At 34.6% G+C, this 19,190-nt stretch overlaps 1 protein-coding gene across 2 annotated transcripts; it reads left to right on the top strand.

Annotated features, from left to right (window-relative positions):
* Positions 1–427: 427 nt before the first annotated feature.
* On the top strand, positions 428–17,895 carry LOC130955712 (cycloartenol synthase-like). Of its 2 annotated transcripts, XM_057882649.1 has the most exons (20): positions 428–866; positions 2,991–3,296; positions 9,871–10,078; positions 11,292–11,477; positions 11,819–11,908; positions 11,989–12,183; positions 12,313–12,397; positions 13,098–13,264; positions 13,940–14,128; positions 14,514–14,627; positions 14,863–14,985; positions 15,066–15,188; positions 15,270–15,368; positions 15,661–15,717; positions 16,040–16,086; positions 16,191–16,334; positions 16,488–16,665; positions 16,999–17,079; positions 17,360–17,443; positions 17,547–17,895. In XM_057882649.1, exons 3-20 carry the CDS (start codon positions 9,881–9,883, stop codon positions 17,658–17,660), a joined length of 2,274 nt encoding a protein of 757 aa, XP_057738632.1. In that variant the 5' UTR covers positions 428–866; positions 2,991–3,296; positions 9,871–9,880; the 3' UTR covers positions 17,661–17,895. The 2 variants fall into 2 exon arrangements, with proteins under 2 accessions (XP_057738632.1, XP_057738631.1); XM_057882648.1 differs by lacking the exon at positions 2,991–3,296 and having other exon boundaries at positions 17,547–17,894.
* Positions 17,896–19,190: the final 1,295 nt, after the last annotated feature.

Raw genomic sequence — 19,190 nt, 5'->3', positions numbered from 1 at the left:
TATTGACAAATATTATTTTGAACAATTTTATTGAAGTTAAAAATTAAAAAAAAGATATTAAAATTTTTTTTATTATAATTTGACTATCTTTTATTTGTACTTGATTTTTTAATTATTATTTTTGGTTAATTTTAATGAATTTTATTTTTCAAAAAAAAAGTCAAGCGGGCTAACTCGCCGACCCGCCATAAAACGAGACGGGCTAGCATTTTTGAACCTATTTTAATTAGCGGGTCGGGTCGGACCGTCCCGTTTATGGGGCGGGACTAGGCGAGGCGGGGTGGGTGGGGCGGCGCCGGCCCGCTTTGCCACCCCTTTATACATCATTTAGAAAGGCCGGGAACCGGCCGGTCGGACCGAACCGAAACCTGCCCGGTTCACACAAAAACGGAAGCTCCTCCGTTTCTTTCTCCCTTTCCGCCTTTCTTTCTTTCATTCAGAAAGAAATCACACAACCCCAGCCAAAAAAAACCCTAGCATTGTAAGCTTACACCACCGCCGCAAGGAGTGGCATACTGCCGCGTCCGTCGCTCGCAAAGTTCGCCATCCGTCCGTCTATCTAGCTTCCCCTGTTTGCTGTCCCCAATCGCGGCTGCTTCCTCGAGCTCGGCGTCCGTCGTCTTTGTCTGCTCAGTAGCGCTTCCGTCGCCGTTTGTTTGCCGTTCACGTTCGCGTCTTCGTTCAGCTGTCGTCTTTGTTCGCGTTCTTCGCCGTTCACGTTCGCTCGGCGTTTACTGTTCGCGTTCACTCGCCGTTCACCGTTCGATTTCGCATTCGTGTTCGTCTGGCAGCCACGTTGCTGTGCTTCAAACTCTGCAATCAACGCGCTCCACCTAGCCGTCGAACTGCTCTCTTTTGTCGCTGCCGTGAGTTCCCTAAACCCGCCAACAGACAATACACTCACACAACACCAATACTCTGCTTCAAACTCTGCAACTTCTGATTTCTATTACAATAAGTAACTATTTGATTTGGTAGTGGTTTGGATTATTTCATGGACTGAATTAAAGTTACAATAGTTATGTTCTCTTCTCAGAAGCTTTGAATTCTCTTATTTCATCTTAATTTTACCGCACTCAACATGCTTGATGAAATGCTTTAACCATATTTCTGTTTGGTTTTATAATTTCTAGCTTTCAGAAACTTAGTAAGTTGATTGCATGTGAAATTAGAATAATTGGATCTTAGTAATTAGGAAATTTTAGCTGCACAAACAGCATCTTTGCAGAAAACATATTAGCATGATGATTCCACTTGCATTAGTGTTCTTCTGGTAAATTTTAACTGTTATTGTGAATTTGTTAATTTGCTAATTGTTCTTGTGTTGTTGTTCTGTTGTTCGTATGTTACTTTTAATTTTTTGTTTTTGTTGTGATATTCTGTTCTTGATTTAAGCTGTGATTGAAGGTTCTTTGGTTTTGGTATTCTTCACTTTCGTGTAAGCTTACCTCTTAATTCTTTTGAGCATACCCGGATCAAATCATTGTTTTCAGCAATGGTGATTTTTAGAATTTTTTTTTGGGTTGCTTTGTTTTAAGTGTTCCTATTGTTGTTGTGTTTTTGCTGTGATTTAAATGTTCTGTTGGTTCTTTTTTTTTTTTTCCGAATGCCCAGTCAGTACTTAGTTGATTGGTTTTGCTCACTGATTGTATTTGATGATAAATTTTAAATTGATAACTCTATTACTGCTTTACTGTCTGTTTCTCTAGTTAAATTTTATTAAAGTTTCTTGAATTTGCACTGCCTATGTTACTGATTCACTGTTCCTTAATTGCTTTTTTTGTTGTTAATCATTGTGATGGGCTTTGTTAAAATTGGGTTGAAAACTGCTAATCTTTCTTCATTTTTCACTGTTCTAACTTCTGTTCTTATTAAAAAATTTGCAATTGGTGATCATTTGATTTATTATATGCTTCATGTTTTCATTGTTCTGTTCTTATGAAGAAAAAATTTGCAATTAGTGATTGTATGATTCATGTTTTGATTGTTTTGTTATATAAACAAAATTCTGTTTTCATTGTTTGGTTGCACTGTCCCTGTTCTTGATCTCCGCTGACTTGCTACGCCTCCTCCGTGTTGGATTCTTTTTATTTCAGGCTCTGTTGTGTGTTTGTTTCAGGCTCTGTTATGTGTTTATTGTGCAACTCTATCATTTTTTGTTTTACTTTTTGACTTGGCTACATTAAGACAATATTTTCTATCTTTAACTTGTGCATTGTAATTCAATCCAGCTATTTTTAATGGAAGTATAATTATGTTAATTGGGAAATGGATCCTTTCAATTTTTTTTAACATTTGAGGGAGTAAAAGTGATCTCTCACCATTAATTTTATAAGTGGGACCAAGAATAAATATGAGAGAGAGAGCAATGAAGGGCTAAAGATCACACTTTACACTCAATTTTTTTTACAATTGAGAGGATCCACTCCCTGTTAATTGTCAACAAATTTGCAGCAAGATATTGCATATTTTGATGATTAATTACATTTAGTTGGTGATATTTTATGTAGGGTTTTAAATTTGAAAGATATTTAGGATGTTTATTTATAATTTATTTATTATTTTATTATGGAACGGTTTTTCTGGTTGAACTACAGTTAGACTGGTTGGACCAGTAAATCAGTGAAGTAGTGACTAAAGCGGTTTGATGACCAGTCTGGTTTTCAGAACCTTGGCTATGATTGAATCATCTTAGAGCTTTCCCTCCCATAACTTGAATCATTGAATGATTAGCTATGCTCCAGTGCTGTTCTGTACTCTATATTCTGTATTCTTGGTAGGGGTGTGCAAAAAAATCCAGATTTTGGATTTTAAACTAAATCCAAATCAAACCATTAAAAAAATTCAGTTTTAAATAGAAAAATCCAAACTAAATTGGATTGATTTTATAGTTTGGTTTTTTAATCCAAACCATTTAAACAGTTTTAAATCTGGATCCAGATCCAAATTTAAGAAAACCCTAAATCTGATTCGGTGAACCACTGAACCAGTTCACAGTTCACACCTCGCACGCACAAATCCAGTCCTCTTCTCCTTCAGTTCTTCTCCTTCAACCGTGTAGTCTCCGCCGCAGCCGGCACCGGAGCAGGCAACTGGCACCGGCACCGTGTTGTCTCCTTCAACCGTTCAACGGCCTCACCTCTTTTTCTCTTCTTCTGCCTTTGGTTTTCTCCTTTCTCGTTTGCCGTCGTCATCCTTTGGTTTCACTGTCGCCGACTCGCCGTCACAGGTGCGGGCTTCCGGTTCTTTTGCTTTCCATTCGCCTCTGCTCGTGCTTCTTGCCTCTGGGTCACAGGGTTAGTACCATTTGCCTCTGCTCTTGCTTCTTTCGTATTTAATTTTTTTAATCAGTTGATAATTGCTTTACAATTAGTTGATAATTACTTAATAAGTTGATTGGTGCTGGTAAATAATCTCATACATATTTGATTGATTGATTGATTCTCACGGGAAAGAAACTGATGTAAAAGAAGCCAGCTGGCGATAGTTAATCTTTGATGATACGTAACTATCCAACAAAATGAGCTTCAATTCACGCATTCACTATTAATATGAACTTGATTTGTGAAACTAGAATGCACATTGATTTCTGCCTCTTGATGAATTCTATGAATCTAGAATGCAATGCACTTTGAAATTTCCCCTGTAACTGTGTGGTATTTGAGATTGAAATTGCCCAAATGCAAAAAGGTTTTTGGAGATTTGCATTGGCTTTTGTTTCTGTTCTGCTGTTAGTAGTATTGCTGTTTCTAGTTTTTTACTTTGAATTATTTCTGTTCTACTGTTAATAGAATTGGCTGCTATTTCTAGTTTATTTCATAGCAATTAGCACCAATTTTTAGTATGTGAGGTACATAAGGCTGTTTTGGTAGGGTAGTTTATGATATTTTGTGGTAAAATGAGAGTATGGTGGGTTAAGATTTTAGGATTCGGTTAGAAAGGTGATGGTTCTATATAAGTGTCATTTATGGTTTGTAGGGGATCTTGGGTTTGATATAGGTTAAATACATGTTTTTAAGGTTGTTGAGGTTGTGTTTTGACAGTGAGGGAGTACTAACATTGTGACAATCTTCTCTTGGAGACCCATCTTTGACTTGCAACATTCCCCTTCAAATGTAATCATCAAGCAATCATATCTCACAATAAAGATCTCAACTTCTTTTCTTAATTAATTTATTTGGGTACCCACCTTTTTTGGCTTTTTCCTTTTTAATTTAATTTTTTTCAACCCCAGATTTATTTGCATTGCTGAGACCCTTTTATGTCCTTGGGAGTGTTTCATAGTTCACAAATTTTTGGCTTTGCACTTAACAAAATGACAAAGGTGTTGGGGTCATAGTCATACATTAACTTTGTTTTATTAACTTTGTTTCTCCGAAATAAGTGATGCCTTGTTTGTGTTCCTTGGCTTTGGATCTGTTAGTTTGTTCATTTGACTGAATTCGGATTACATTTGAGTCTACCAAGTACTAATATTAAGCTGCAACTATTTTTAAGCATTACTTTTCTTGCGTTTTTTCCCTTCTTTTTTCGGTTATGTTTTTCATTTTTAATCTTATTTTCTATTTTTTGCAAGGTTCTGAAAACCGATTCGAACCGGCCGGTCGAACCGGTCGAACCGCTGACAAATGCGGTTCAAACAGAACCTATAACCGGAAGATTGGATAACCGGAGTTGGAACGTTGAACCGGCCGGGAACTAGTCGGTCGAACCGAACCGGACCCGGCCGGTTTTTGAATTTTTCCAAAAAACGGCAACGTTTACTTCGTGCAACGCCAACACCCTAAGTTCCCTAGCCGTTACCCCTCCAGACTCCAGAGTCTTCCTTCTACTCTCACAACGCGAAGCTGCACTCCCTTGAGCTTCTTCAGTCCTCCGTCGTCTCAACGTCATCGAAGCCACCGGCGCAAATTCCGTCCATCCACCGTCGCCATTGCAACTTCGAGCTTCGAAGCCACCATCATGACTTCCTTCCCCTCTCATCTTCGATCTTCAAACGTTGAAAAGAGGCAGCCCTAAGCCTCCGTATCCTCGCCCTTCTTCAATCTGTCCAGCCACCGCAGGGGAGGAGAGAGCCTCTGCTGCACGCCGCCGTGCCTCCATCGCTGCCAATCCATCACCGCCGCTGCTAGGGTTTGTTGGAGCTGCGCAAAGCCATCGTTGTTGCTGTCACGTGAGGAAGGAAGTGGGAGAGACCGAAGCTGTGAGAGAGAAGTCACCCCGCCGAAAGCCGCTGCCGAAGACCCCATGATAAAAGCGGTTCTGCTTGAATCTTTGAAAGTTGTTCTGATTTCTCCACTATTGTTGATCTGCTACTTTCTTTGCAATTGTCTCTACGCGTACTTGATTTTCTGGATTTAGAGTTATTTTTTGATTGAATTTCTGGATATGAATTTTTTGCAATTTCTGTTGATTCTTCTTGTTGTTGTGGTTGAAATTCACAATTGAAATCTGATTCTTCTTCTTCATCAATTTCATATCTGGACTTGATGATTTGTGAACTGATCTTGTGAAATTGAATTTGTGATCTGTTGGATTTGTTGTTAAATTGCTTGTTGAATCTGAATTTGCATCAAGTTCAGCCTCTTTTTTCTTGAATTTCTGTTGATGCTGCTGTGATTTCTTGTTCTGTTGATAGCTGAGATTTGATTGCTTCTTGTTCGATTTGTGGTGGTTGCTGTTGTTGCCTTAGTCTAGCTTTAATCTCTTCCCACTCAATTTTTCATTCCAGCAAATTTCTGACAAGATTGGACGCATATCCGTTGCTAGCAATGATAGAACACAATTTCAAATGTTTCCAAATTGGCAAATGGATTGAGCGCCTTCCATAACTGAAACCATCTCTTGAATGTCTCTTATTTATACTCTTAAAAAGACTGAGTAACTCTAATGGGCATAACTAGTACCCTTCCTAATATTAAATCGTAACATTTAGTGGCCACTGTTTATGAATATCAAAATAGTATGCAAAATCAGCAGAGGATGCTATTGCTGATGTTCTCAGAGCAGGTGTTTATAAAACGGGTTTTTCGGTTTAATTACGATCGAACCGGTTGAACCTATGAACCAGTAAACCAGTAATTAAAACGGTTCGATTGTCGGTTCGGTTTTCAGAACCTTGATTTTTTGTGATGCAAAGTGCCTCATATAGAAGACTGTTTGAGTGATGTACCTTGCTTTATATGCAGATATATTTTCCTCCAAGGTTGTGGTTGTTTGATGATTTTGTTAGCATCTTTTGATATTTTGGGGTGGTTTTTTTAGGGAGATTTTTCAGTGGTATTCTTTTGATGTTTTGAGAATGATTAAATGTTACATAAATTAGCTATTGTCATTAGATTTATAAAGAACCAAATCCTAGTTGTAATGAACCTATATAGTTTAAAAAGATTAGTATTAATTTTACTTTTAAAAAAATTATGGTTTGAAAATTAGATTTCTAAAAACTGGTTTTAAAACTGGGTTTTTTGTTAAAAAGTCTGGTTTTGGAAATTGGATTTCTAAAAACTGGTTTAAAAACTGGATTTTCTAAAAAAAATTGGATTTTAAATTTGGATATTTAAAAACCGGATTTAAAACCAGTTTATATATAAAACGGGATTTAAATATTAAAACCGGTTTAGAACTGGTTTTTCTTTTTAATCCGGTTCCAGTTTGGTTTCATGAACCACAAAACTGTTAATTTAATCATTGAATGATTAGTTTACTGTTTGCATTTTTTTTGGTTAATTTATGGAAAAAAATTGTTAATCTTTGTTAAAATTGTGGTAAAATTTTGCTAAAATTGTGATCAGCTGAAAATCTTGTTAATCTTTATTAAAATTATGCTGTAAATTTTGCTAAAAGTTTTTCAGGTTTCTATTTGTTAATTATGATCTGTCTTTTGTTATAGCGCAATTTTTGTGAGAACACAACACTATTGATTTGCTCATTTGATTGTTGTTCAATTTTTGTATGAACATACTCTTGTTATTAAATTTAGTACCTACATTGTTTTCAACACTTTCACACTATATACTATAGTAGTAGTAGTACTTTCACACTATATTATAGTAGTAGTAGTAGATGGGAATTGATGGTAAACTACTTACTACTGCCATATGAAAATATATTATATAGGATGTGTCATTATGTAAATTCTTAGCTTGTTGAAAAGTAGGTGTGTTTACTGTTCAAACTAAAGAATAATTGTATGCAATGGTAATGGGAAACCTTAAATTCTGGTGTGTTTAATTCTTGTCTTCAGAATGCTACTGTTTGAATCACACTGCTGCCATGATCCACTCAAGAAATGAGATATTAAACACAAGTGTGACATATTGTCAATATTTTTTTCGTTATTTGACTTGAGTTTATGTAGTACTTTTAATTTAGATGATATTTTAAAGTTTATATTAGAATATAATTATGTTTTAGTGTGTTTATTTATATTTTATTTATTATTTTATTATAAAACGATTTTTTCGGTTGAACCACGGTCGAACCAGTAAACCAATGAATCAGTAGCTAAAGTGGCTCGATGATCGGTTCGGTTTTCAGAACCTTGGTGAAGCCACAAGAACCAACCCTTTCTTCAATTCTCCCATTCTCCCCATCTTCTTTCTCCTCCAAAGAAACGGAAACCCTAGCCTCACCGCCGCAAGCCACAAGAAGTGAGCCACTGCCGCCGTCCGCCGCAGTTAGGGGAACGTGTGAAGTACAGAAGCCTCTCCTCCCAACCCTAAGAGCCCCTTCTCCGGTTTCTATTATCTCCTTCCTTCTTTCTCCCCAAACAAAAACGGAAACCCTAGCCTCATCGTCGCAAGGAGTGAGCCACCCATGCTGTCCATCGCAGTCAGGGCTCCTCTCTTTGTTCTGTCAACATCCTCCAAAGAAGAATCCCTGTTGGCTCTCAGTCTTAGTTTTCTACCGTCGATGTCATCTGCTCGCAGTCGTCCTTCGAAGGTTAGTGCTCACTGCTAGTGCTTGTTCTTTGTTTGCTCCGCCGCGCTTTTGCACCGTCCGTCGTCCTGCTTGTCGCTTGGTCTCTGTCTCCGTGATGCTTCTGCCCCTCTGCTCAGACCGCTCAGAACGAAGGCAATAGCTTCATTTTTTTTTTAATTTTCATTCTCTGTTCTTCATTCTTTACTCAGAACATTGTGTTTTTTTGGATTCTGCTAATGCTACTCAGATTGAAATTTGAATTTAGCTGTATTATACTCTGTTTTCTTGTTTTGGATTGAATCATTGAATGATTAGTTGATTTATTTTTCTGGTTAATCTTTGTTAAAATTGTGCTGATTCAGTTGATTTAGTTCATTGTTTAATCTTGTTAATCTTCATTAAAATTGTGCTGCTGTTTTTTGTTTTGTGTTGACTCGATTGTGCTTAGATTGTGACTGTCTTAATGACTTAATTGTGCTTAGATTGGATGATTAATTTATTAGCCATGGCTGTTTTGCTGTGTTACTGTTTTGTGTTTTGTATTTTTATATATAGTGATGTGCTGTTGTTTTGTGTTTTGTGACTTAATTGTGCTTAAATTGAATGATTAATTGATTATTGATTGGGATGATTGTTCTGCTATGTTGCTATTTTGTGTTGTGATTTTTATATAGGATGGTTATTCTGCTATGTTGCTATATTTTAGGATGTTTATACTAGTACTAGGAAATATGAATTATATTCTATAAGCACCCTTTTATTTGGATCTTAAGACTGACCTTTGTGTGTAGCTTCACAAATTATGTTGCATTATGAAAGTCTTAATTCTCAGATTAATTTATTTTTTCTTAGTTTAAGGTGGATATATGAGTTTTTAAATAGTGATATGGTGAAAAGTTTTGTTTTTGATTTACTCTTATTTTTCCATATAAATTATGAGTATCATGTCATTATACAATAATAATTTAATTTTAGTCATAAAAAAGATATACATAATGCCATTAAAGTTTGAATAATATTTTGATGTTTGTATTTTTTAGGGTGTATTTATAATTTTAAAATTTTATTATAAAATGGTTTTTCCGATTAAACCATGGTTGGACCCGTAAACCAGTAAATCAGTGACTAGAACGGTTCGATGATCGATCCGGTTTTTAGAACCTTGATTAAAACTTAAATTTTTTTTCAAAGCATTAGTTAAACCAAATATTTAATACGAGCATTGATGGCATCATAGACTTATAGTGACTCACATTTTCAGTGTATGATATTCATATAATTATTGCATAAGATGTATCAACAACCACCCTCCACCATCAGAACCAGGTCAGCTTCTAGGGGTGTACATACAAAAACCAAAATGTGGTTAACTGGTTAAAATCCATAACCACATTTTGGTTAACCAATTTAACAAAATTTTAAAAATTATATTCATATTTTTTAAAATAGGTTAACTAAAACCAAATTAAAAAAAATCGGTTTCTAACTGGTTAATCAAAACCAAAACCAAATTCGAAAAATTCTAATTTCAATATTTTAGATTAAAAATTCAATTTAAAAAAAACTTTTTTTATGTAAAAACCGTTTTTTTTATAAAAACTGATTTTATGGTTTTTTAGTACAAAAACCAGTTTTTTTTCCAAAAACTAGTTATTTTTTTAAAATCGGTTTTTATTTTTATAACTGGTTAAAAATCGGTTTTAAATTTTTTAACCGGTTAATAACCGGTTTATCATATAAAATCAATTTGGTTAATTAACCAAATCATGTACACCCTTATTAGGTTCTACAACATCCTGTGGCTTCTTAAACCCAATGACATGTACTTACTCTCATTTCTACATACCTTCCTTCACATCCATTTTCATTTACATTTTCACTTTTGCATTTGCATTTGCATTTCATCTCTGTCACTTTCAAACTTCTTTCCGTTCTCGTTTGGTTTAGACCAAAGAGAATGTGGAGGCTCAAGGTTGCCGACGGTGGAAGCCCATGGCTTCGGACACTTAACGATCACATTGGCCGGCAGATTTGGGAGTTCGATCCTAATCTCGGATCGCCGGAAGAGCTCACTCAGATTGAAGCCTCTCGCAAGAGTTTCCGTGAGAATCGCTTTGAACACAAGCATAGCGCTGATCTCCTCATGCGCATTCAGGTACTCTTTTTCTCTGAGGTTAATTTCCATTCAAGTTTTGATAGTTTTTCTTTTTCTTTTTAGTTTAGTTTCTTTCTATTTTTGTTTTTAAAGTCTATCGTTGCGAGTTTGAGTGTTTTTCCTCATTTTCTGATGTCATTGTCGAAGACAGTAAAGATGAAAGATTAGTGATTATAATAATGATGATGATGCTTGGTAAAACTTTAATAGTGATTATAATGGTGATTATAGTCATAATTATAATGGTACTGTGCATTTTTGTTACATTTTTCTGTTTGACATTGTTTAGGCGGGATTTTATCGGTATCTTAATTTAATTTGTAAGTTGAGTTGTTTTGGTATGAAACTGTGCATCTTTGTTCGTTTTGGAGGTTCCATGTCAAATTTGGCACTGCTGGTCACTGGCCATTTATTAAATTTTATTTTTATTTTAAATGTAGTGATGTGTTGAGTGATGTATTTTTATGCTTTTTCGATGAGTACACTGCTAGTGACTTTGCATTTCTTGTTTTATGTATCACTCAATTCTTTTGGAATGATCATATTGAAGTAAATTTGTTTTATTTACTTACAATTTATACTATAAAAATTTCTTTTTATTTTTTTTATTCTTTTTTATTTTTAAATAAAGTATCAAAAGTTACAAGAGCATTTGATTTGATTAGTGGTCCCTATTTAAAAAATTTTAAGGATTAGAGTTATCAATGATTCATACTTTATGTAGAGGAGAAGTGACAGCATATGTTAAGTTTGAACAGGTGGGTTTAGGGCAGTAAGATCATGAGTTGTTTTCTGCTACATTTGCATGCGGAACTAATTGTTGTGCAGTTGTTTTCTTAGCTTTGTCTACAAAGTTGGTTGCTATTGGCATAATAATCCCCTCGTATAGAAATTCTGCTTTTAGTTATGGTTTTATTTGCTGTTAATCAATCAGACACTGAACTAGTTCATTAATTTCTTAGAAAATTGCGGCAATTATTATTATACTGTGTACTTGTTTGATTCTTGTTCCTTTTTCGAACTTGGAAATCAATTCGGAAGTGTTTTTTAAATTTTTAAAATGAGGACATTTTAGAAAATCATTTTATCATATTGTTATACTGGGAGGTTGTATATTATATTTTGTGCTTTGTTATGGTATCAAAGCTATAAGTTTCTGATATCAGAAATTCAATCCTTTTAAGTTCAATGATGTTTCTTAAAAAAATTGCAGTTTGCAAAAGAGAACCCAATTAGTGAAGTCTTACCCAAAGTTAGAGTAAAAGATATTGAAGATGTTACTGAAGAGATTGTGACAAGAACATTAAAAAGGGCCATTACTTTCTATTCAACCCTCCAGAGTGACGATGGACATTGGCCTGGAGATTATGGAGGTCCCATGTTTCTTATGCCTGGCTTGGTAAGTTTTATTTTGAACACTTGATCTTTTTTCCTTTGTGAAAAATTTTCTCTGTTAATTGTTATATTCCACATATTCTGACCTTGAAAACGCATCTTTTTTGACAATATTGAAACTTTAGCTTTCAAAATTGTGTTTGAAATTGTCTTCCCTCCCAAATGATAACTGTGGAACTCAAATAATGTTTGGGTTAATTGTTATATTATGCATATTCTGGCCTTGAAATACATTGTTTTTGACAATATTGCAACTCTTGCCTTCAAAATTATGTTTGACATTGTCTTTCCTCTGATATGATAACTGTGGATATCTAATACTGTTTGGGATATCCAATCAAACAGATAATTGCACTTTCTGTCACTAGGGGACTGAATGCAGTGTTAACAGAAGAACATAAAAAGGAAATATGCCGATATCTCTATAATCAACAGGTAAGAGCTTTGTCCCATCCTTCCCCCTAATCTTTGGGCTTGTCCTAGAAATTATTCTCATTAGTGAACTCTATCTACAGAACAAGGATGGTGGATGGGGTTTGCATATTGAAGGTCCAAGCACCATGTTTGGCTCTGTCTTAAATTATGTTGTTCTGAGATTGCTTGGTGAGGGACCTAATGATGGAGGAGGGGACATGGAGAAAGCACGTAACTGGATTCAATCACATGGTGGTGCTACTTACATAACATCATGGGGGAAAATGTGGCTTTCAGTTAAAATCTTAGCCTATCTTTGAGTCTATTTTTTATTTTAAATTTTCATCATATGAATATTAAGATATTTTTAATGATTTTACTAATGTATATGGTATATTTGTTTATTTTCTACTTTCTGATTATAGGTGCTCGGGGCACATGAATGGTCAGGAAATAATCCCATGCCCCCTGAGATATGGCTACTTCCATACTTGCTCCCATTTCATCCAGGTTATTGTGTTTTATTCTAGTTTATCAATCAATCTTCTCAGAGAGAATACATGAACTAATAGATGTGTAAAAATATTCAGTTTAGGAACAACTATCCACTTAAGTGGTTATCGATGTTAATGAGCTATTACATAAATGATAGATTGTTTCTAAGAGTTCATTTTTCTTTCATGCTTCATAGTTGAGTGTTTCATGATAGGATGTTTACAAATGGATCAAGTTTTTTTTATATGATTAGCTTTTGTATATTAGTTGGACTTTTTACTCCAGGAATAGAGCAAATTGCACTATGATAGTGAGAACTCCTTTCAACCTAACATGAAACCTGATCTTGTTGCTGGAGAGATACATATATTATTTTAGGTTGAACAATATGACTTAAAGTTTTACAAAAGACTTTTGATGTAAAGTTTGTACTGGAATTTATTTGTTCAATCTAGGAGCCTTTGTGTCGTGATTAAGTACTGTATATCATCGTTACTGGATAAAAGGCTGGCATTGTTGTATGTGTTCATGAGTTCATCCAGCGTATGCAGTTCTTATTCCTTAAGAATGACTTCTATTGTTGATCACTTGTACAAAGAATCATTTTAAAATTAGTTGTCTATGTTTATTGTAATTTGTTTTTGGGTAAATTATCTTAAACACTGTTTAATATTATATGTATTTTTCATTGAGTTATATTTTTTGTACTGTACAGGAAGGATGTGGTGTCATTGCCGGATGGTCTATTTGCCCATGTCCTACTTATATGGCAAGAGGTTTGTTGGTCCAATCACACCAACAGTGTTATCTTTGAGAAAAGAGCTCTATAACACACCATATCATGATATAGATTGGGATAAAGCTCGCAATTTATGTGCTAAGGTTAGTGATGCTTGTAAGTTTTGAAAACATTTTGAGCCTCCACAATTGAAATTTTCTCTTGTAGTTAACAATTGCATGGAAATAGAATCTGCTCTTTGTTCTTCGTATTGGCTTCTTTTTCTCGTCAAAATCGTATGTTAACTATACTGTTGAATTGATACCAGAACTTATATCCATGCAAAACCGGTTACTATTGTTTATGCCCACAAAATACCAATCTACAAACTACAATGACAACCATCTTGTCACTATTATTAGTGGTTACTTTGTTTTCCACCCCGTTATCAACCACGTAATTACTAGGATACTTCTTATATGCTTATTATTGTCCTTAGAATAATGCCATTGTAAACTATCATTATAACATGTTATTTTCATTTTAAAGCATTGATTCTTCCAAAAGCTTCAACTGATAGGTGATAATGCAATAATGGTTTTTATATAGTTAATGTCCTCTGTTGTTTGAATTTTGAAATTCCTTTGGCTTGAAGCTTGAGCAATGCAAGGCTCATTCCTTTTGTAATGAAATTAAACTTTGCGTGGAAGAATGTAGGTAGGAAGTGTCAGACTATTGGGAACTTCGTCATCAGCATTTGATTTCTCTTAAATTGTTAACTACCAATTTAATTGTGCTAAAGATAACGTTACAAGAGGATTGTCTTTGTTTTCATGCAGGAAGACTTGTACTATCCTCATCCATTCATTCAGGATGTTCTTTGGGCCACTCTACACAAGGTTGTTGAGCCCATTATGATGCACTGGCCTGGAAACAAGTTGAGAGAAAGGGCTCTAGCGACTGTAATGAAGCATATACACTATGAAGATGAGAATACTCGGTATATTTGCATAGGTCCTGTAAACAAGGTAATTCTTGAGAGGGGACAGGAGTCACAAGGTTTCCCTTCAACTATTCATTGTTTCTTAAGTTCCCACCCTTTGCATTGGGGTATTAGAAATCTCCTTCTGTTCGTCTTTGGATAACTTGCTTTTCTAATGACCAAAATAATTGTTAGGCTTTGGTTACATATTGATTTACTTTTACTGTGTTATTTTCATTTAGTGATAAACTGTTGATTGTATTTTTTGTGGATGCTTGAGCACCCTTTTATTGTTCCCGTTATATATATATTTCCAGCTAACTGGGGACTTGATTAGCAAAAATACTGACAATTTTTATTCATTTATTTTTGGGGATAAAAATGAAATACTAATTATCTTGTTAATGTTATTTTGCACGATTCTCAATCAGGTGTTGAATATGCTCTGCTGTTGGATAGAAGATCCAAATTCAGAGGCCTTCAAGTTGCATCTTCCAAGGCTTAATGATTATTTGTGGATTGCTGAAGATGGCATGAAAATGCAGGTCCACATATTAGTCAACTTATTCTCTTATCAGAGTGATCAGAAGATTTTTTTGATATAATTGGACATATTCACAGATGATTAGGAATGATATGGGCTTAAAATTGATATTTATATAGTGCAAAATAATATGTGAAACTATTGTTGCAGCATTATTGGGTTTTTCTTAAGGTCATATAATAGTGTTTGTTCAAGCTTATATCACAAAATTTACTTGTAACCAATTTTTGTTGCAGGGATACAATGGAAGTCAACTATGGGATGCTGCATTTGCTGTCCAAGCAATTATTTCATCTAACCTCATTGAAGAATATGGCCAAACTATTAAAAAAGCTCATTCGTTTATTAAGAAATCACAGGTAACTATTACACTTTTATTACTATTGTTGCATCGGTCCACCCTTGTTGATCAACATTTCTCTTCTTTTTCTTGTAAAAGGTTTTAGAAGATTGTCCAGGTGATCTTAATTATTGGTACCGTCACATTTCCAAAGGTGCTTGGCCTTTTTCAACTAGAGATCATGGATGGCCAATATCTGACTGCACATCTGAAGGACTAAAAGTAATTATTGATTGAAAAAAGTAGAAGAAATTGTACTTGTTTAATTTATTCTGCCACTTTGATAAATATGCTACTTTTTAGGCTGCTCTATTACTTTCCAAAATTTCACCAAACATTGCTGGTGAGCCAATCGAAGCAGAGAGGCTATATGATGCTGTTAATGTCGTGCTCTCATTGCAGGTAATAGACTCGTCATGGCTGAAGCTAGATTATCTGAGTAGTTTGAGCAAATAAATCATTGATAGACTGGTGGAAGAAGATTTTCATTTTATCTTTTTCTTTCTTGTAAAGATACCATGTCCTCTCTCTATTTAACCTTTTCTTTCTCATTAATTTGTTCATTTTTTCTATCAATTTTCATTTTAATCATATGAACAAATAGCTTCTTTAATATTTGTTGAATCTCTTTGAAGAATCAACGCTATTATCGAGAGATGTATTTATTCATTTATGAATTTTCCCAACTCTTCAGAATAACGATGGCGGCTTTGCAACATATGAACTCACACGATCATATAGATGGTTGGAGGTAACTTTCTTTTATGAATAATTAGAAATTAGCCTACTTGAATTACACCATGTGAATAATAAAGTATGAAAATCTGATACAATGTAGTCAATGCTCCCTCTGCCATCTTCCCCCAAAACTTATTTCTCAATTCGTCAAGCACGTGAATTTGAAGTTATACCACAAAAGCTACAACTTTGAAATTATTGTTTGTGAACAAAATTTTTTGGCCTTTCCTCTAGATTTTGGAATTACAGATGACGAGTTGATCCTGAAAATTTAGGAAGTTGATTTTGGATTAAGATTAGATACACACTTAGATGAATGCTTTCTCTTTTGTCAGATAATAAATCCAGCAGAAACTTTTGGCGATATAGTTATTGATTATTGGTAAGCTGTCAAATACTTGTTCAGTATAAGTTTTTGCATTCCTCTTCCTATCCCTTAACCCATCATTTGAATCTTTTAATATTTTTATTTTCTATGTGCTATAGTTATGTGGAATGTACATCAGCCTCTCTGCAAGCATTGGCATCATTTCGGAAATTATATCCCATGCATCGCTCAGAAGAAATAAGTCGCTGTATTAAAAAAGCCACTGCATATATTGAAAGCGTTCAAGCTTTGGATGGTTCATGGTTTGCTACTTCCTTTTTGGAAACCACTATTTTCAAGTTTTTCCTATTGATTTGATAGTTGATTTATGCATGTAGTTTTGCTCTCTTGCTTTTAGCATGAATGGAACTTTGTTAGTTTAGTAGACCTCTAAACCACTCAAATTTGCTTAACAGGTATGGTTCATGGGGAGTTTGCTTCACCTATGCCACATGGTTTGGGATAAATGGGTTGATTGCTGCTGGAAAGAGTTATAGTGATTCCGCAGCCATCCGTAAAGCTTGTGAATTTCTGCTGTCTAAGCAGCTTTCAAATGGTGGCTGGGGAGAGAGTTATTTGTCTTGTCAAAACAAGGTTAAATTTACTATTTCTAAATGCCAATATCATTTATTTTTCTTCTTAGAAATCCCTAAAACTACTAAGCATTTTCTTGTGGGAGAGTCTTTTCCGAGTAGTGCATGCTGCATGCATAAACACGATAAAGAAGTTGTCGAGATTATAACTTTCTGGGAAGTGTGTAGGAAGGAAAGGAGAGTATAAGACGAAGAATTTGATGAAACTGATACAATTTCGATATAACGTATTGAATTTTGTTTTTACGTAACATTCAGTTAGAATACTCTATTACTTTCAGGAATCCAAAGGATGAGAGTTATAATTATGTTTCTCCCAATGTCTGTTTTTCAGGTGTATTCAAATCTTGAAAACAACAGGGCTCATCTTGTAAACACATCGTGGGCCTTGCTGGCTCTCATTGCTGCTGGACAGGTATATACAGCAAAATATTTGCTACTTTTGTGCTGCTGCCATGGTTTTGAACTAATTAGTTTATTATTGCACCAAATCCATTCTTCATTGAGGTAGGATAATTTATCACTTAGACGGTTTTTAAAAAACTTAAATAGCTTATACATATCCCACTTGTGTTGATGCATGTATTATATAAAACCCATGGCAATGATTTGTAAGTTCATGTTATCTTACATTTGCCTTATCATATAATTTTATATTTCACGTGGAATGTAAATGTATGAACATGGATGAACAGGCCAAAAGAGATTCAAAACCATTGCACCGTGCAGCTGCATATCTGATAAATTCCCAGATGGACAACGGTGACTATCCACAAGAGGTATTGACTTCAAAATCCCATATCTTGCATTCTGTATATTATTTAAATTGTTAAAATACCAAAAGAAATCAACTAAATCAATGTTCCTTTTCTCTCCTGTTAGGAAATCATGGGGGTGTTCAACAGGAATTGCATGATCACTTATGCTGCATACAGAAACATATTCCCTATCTGGGCATTGGGCGAATACCGATGTAATGTGTTGCATGCTCGTTAATCTTTCTCCATCTGGATGTTGTCTGAATTGTTTCAGTTTTAGATCTTGTTTCCATGATTCCCTTATTGAATCATGACTAAATTAGTTTGGTAGCGAGCTAAACAAAGAGCTGACTTGCGGAATATTGCAATGTTAAATAAATAGAGTAAGAGTTTCGTTAGGGAGACAATGAGAAATCTTGACAATGTGTACAATGGGCTCTAAATTTGGCCCAATATGAAGAAAAAGTAATAAAAAATTTTCAAATTATCTAAACAAAAAAACTCAAGCAGTTATTTTAAAAAATTAATCATTCTAACCCTGATTTATTAAAACATTTCACCCAAATATCCTCCTCCTTCTTTCAACCGTCTGTAACTCCTACTTTTGTCAATCATTCACCTCTCCGGCATTAGAAGCTTTTTCATTGGCCATCGTTGTCCACTCCTAGTGAAAATAACCATCCAATTAAGGATAAAAATAATCATCTGTATATCTATTGAATTGAACATCAAATGATATATAACTAAATTCAATCCAATCAAAATAAGAATTTATATAAAACTTAAAATAAATCATTCACATACTTACTAAAATGATCATCTTAAACTGGCCATTGAAATAACTTTGTGCATACTGAAAAGAGATTATGTCATGTTTTGATTTTCCAAGTCCTCCAAACAGAGTTGAATTGGAAGTTCATTGGTCAAGGGATGAGCGTGGTGACATTTTGTTTAGCCACGGTTGGAAAGAACTTGCACAATACGTGTCTTTCCAAGCGACACCGTTTCTCTTGTGGATAATGAAGTCGGTGGTGTAGTTGGATTGGCAGACTCGGTGTTGAAGGAGTGGCATGCGATTGTGCAGGAGGCTGCGGCAGTGTAGCGGCGCGAGGTGAGGACCGATGACGACGAGGATTAAACGTGTATTGGAGGTTATAGTGAGATTTCTCTTGTGGATGATGAAGTCGGTGGTGTAGTTGGATTGGCAGACTCAGTGTTGAAGGAGTGGCATGCGATTGTGCAGGAGGCTGTGGCGGTGTAGCGGCGCGAGGTGACGAGGATTAATCGTGTATTGGAAGTTATAGTGAGATTAAGAATAACCGTACTGTAGTGTGAATGAGTTTATATATTAATCCTAATTTTTAAAATTTTAAAATTTTAAATTAAATAATTAATGATTTTATTTTTAATTTTAATTTTATCTCTCTTTTTTAATCTTATTGTACATATTATACACTAAAGTCATTGTCTCTTGATACTTTCTCATAGAGTAAACTAAATCTAGGATAAGTATATTTTGTCAGAGTTCAGAATCTAATTTAACTTTTTGTCTACATACTACTGTTTTTATAAAATATTTGGGGACCATTGCCCTAAAGAAGCTCCGTTCCTACGTACATGAGTTAATCACGTGTTACCATAGGTGAGAAAGCAGGGAGTTGAAAATATTATAAAAAAGGTTAAAATATATTTTTTGTTTTTGAAATTTGTTAAAAATTTTTAAAATATATTTAAATTTTATTTTGTTTTAATTTTGTCTCAAAAGTTT

Source organism: Arachis stenosperma, chromosome 10, assembly GCF_014773155.1.
Source record: "Arachis stenosperma cultivar V10309 chromosome 10, arast.V10309.gnm1.PFL2, whole genome shotgun sequence".
Lineage (NCBI taxonomy): Eukaryota > Viridiplantae > Streptophyta > Magnoliopsida > Fabales > Fabaceae > Arachis > Arachis stenosperma.
This window is presented reverse-complemented; position numbering and strand designations above follow the sequence as displayed.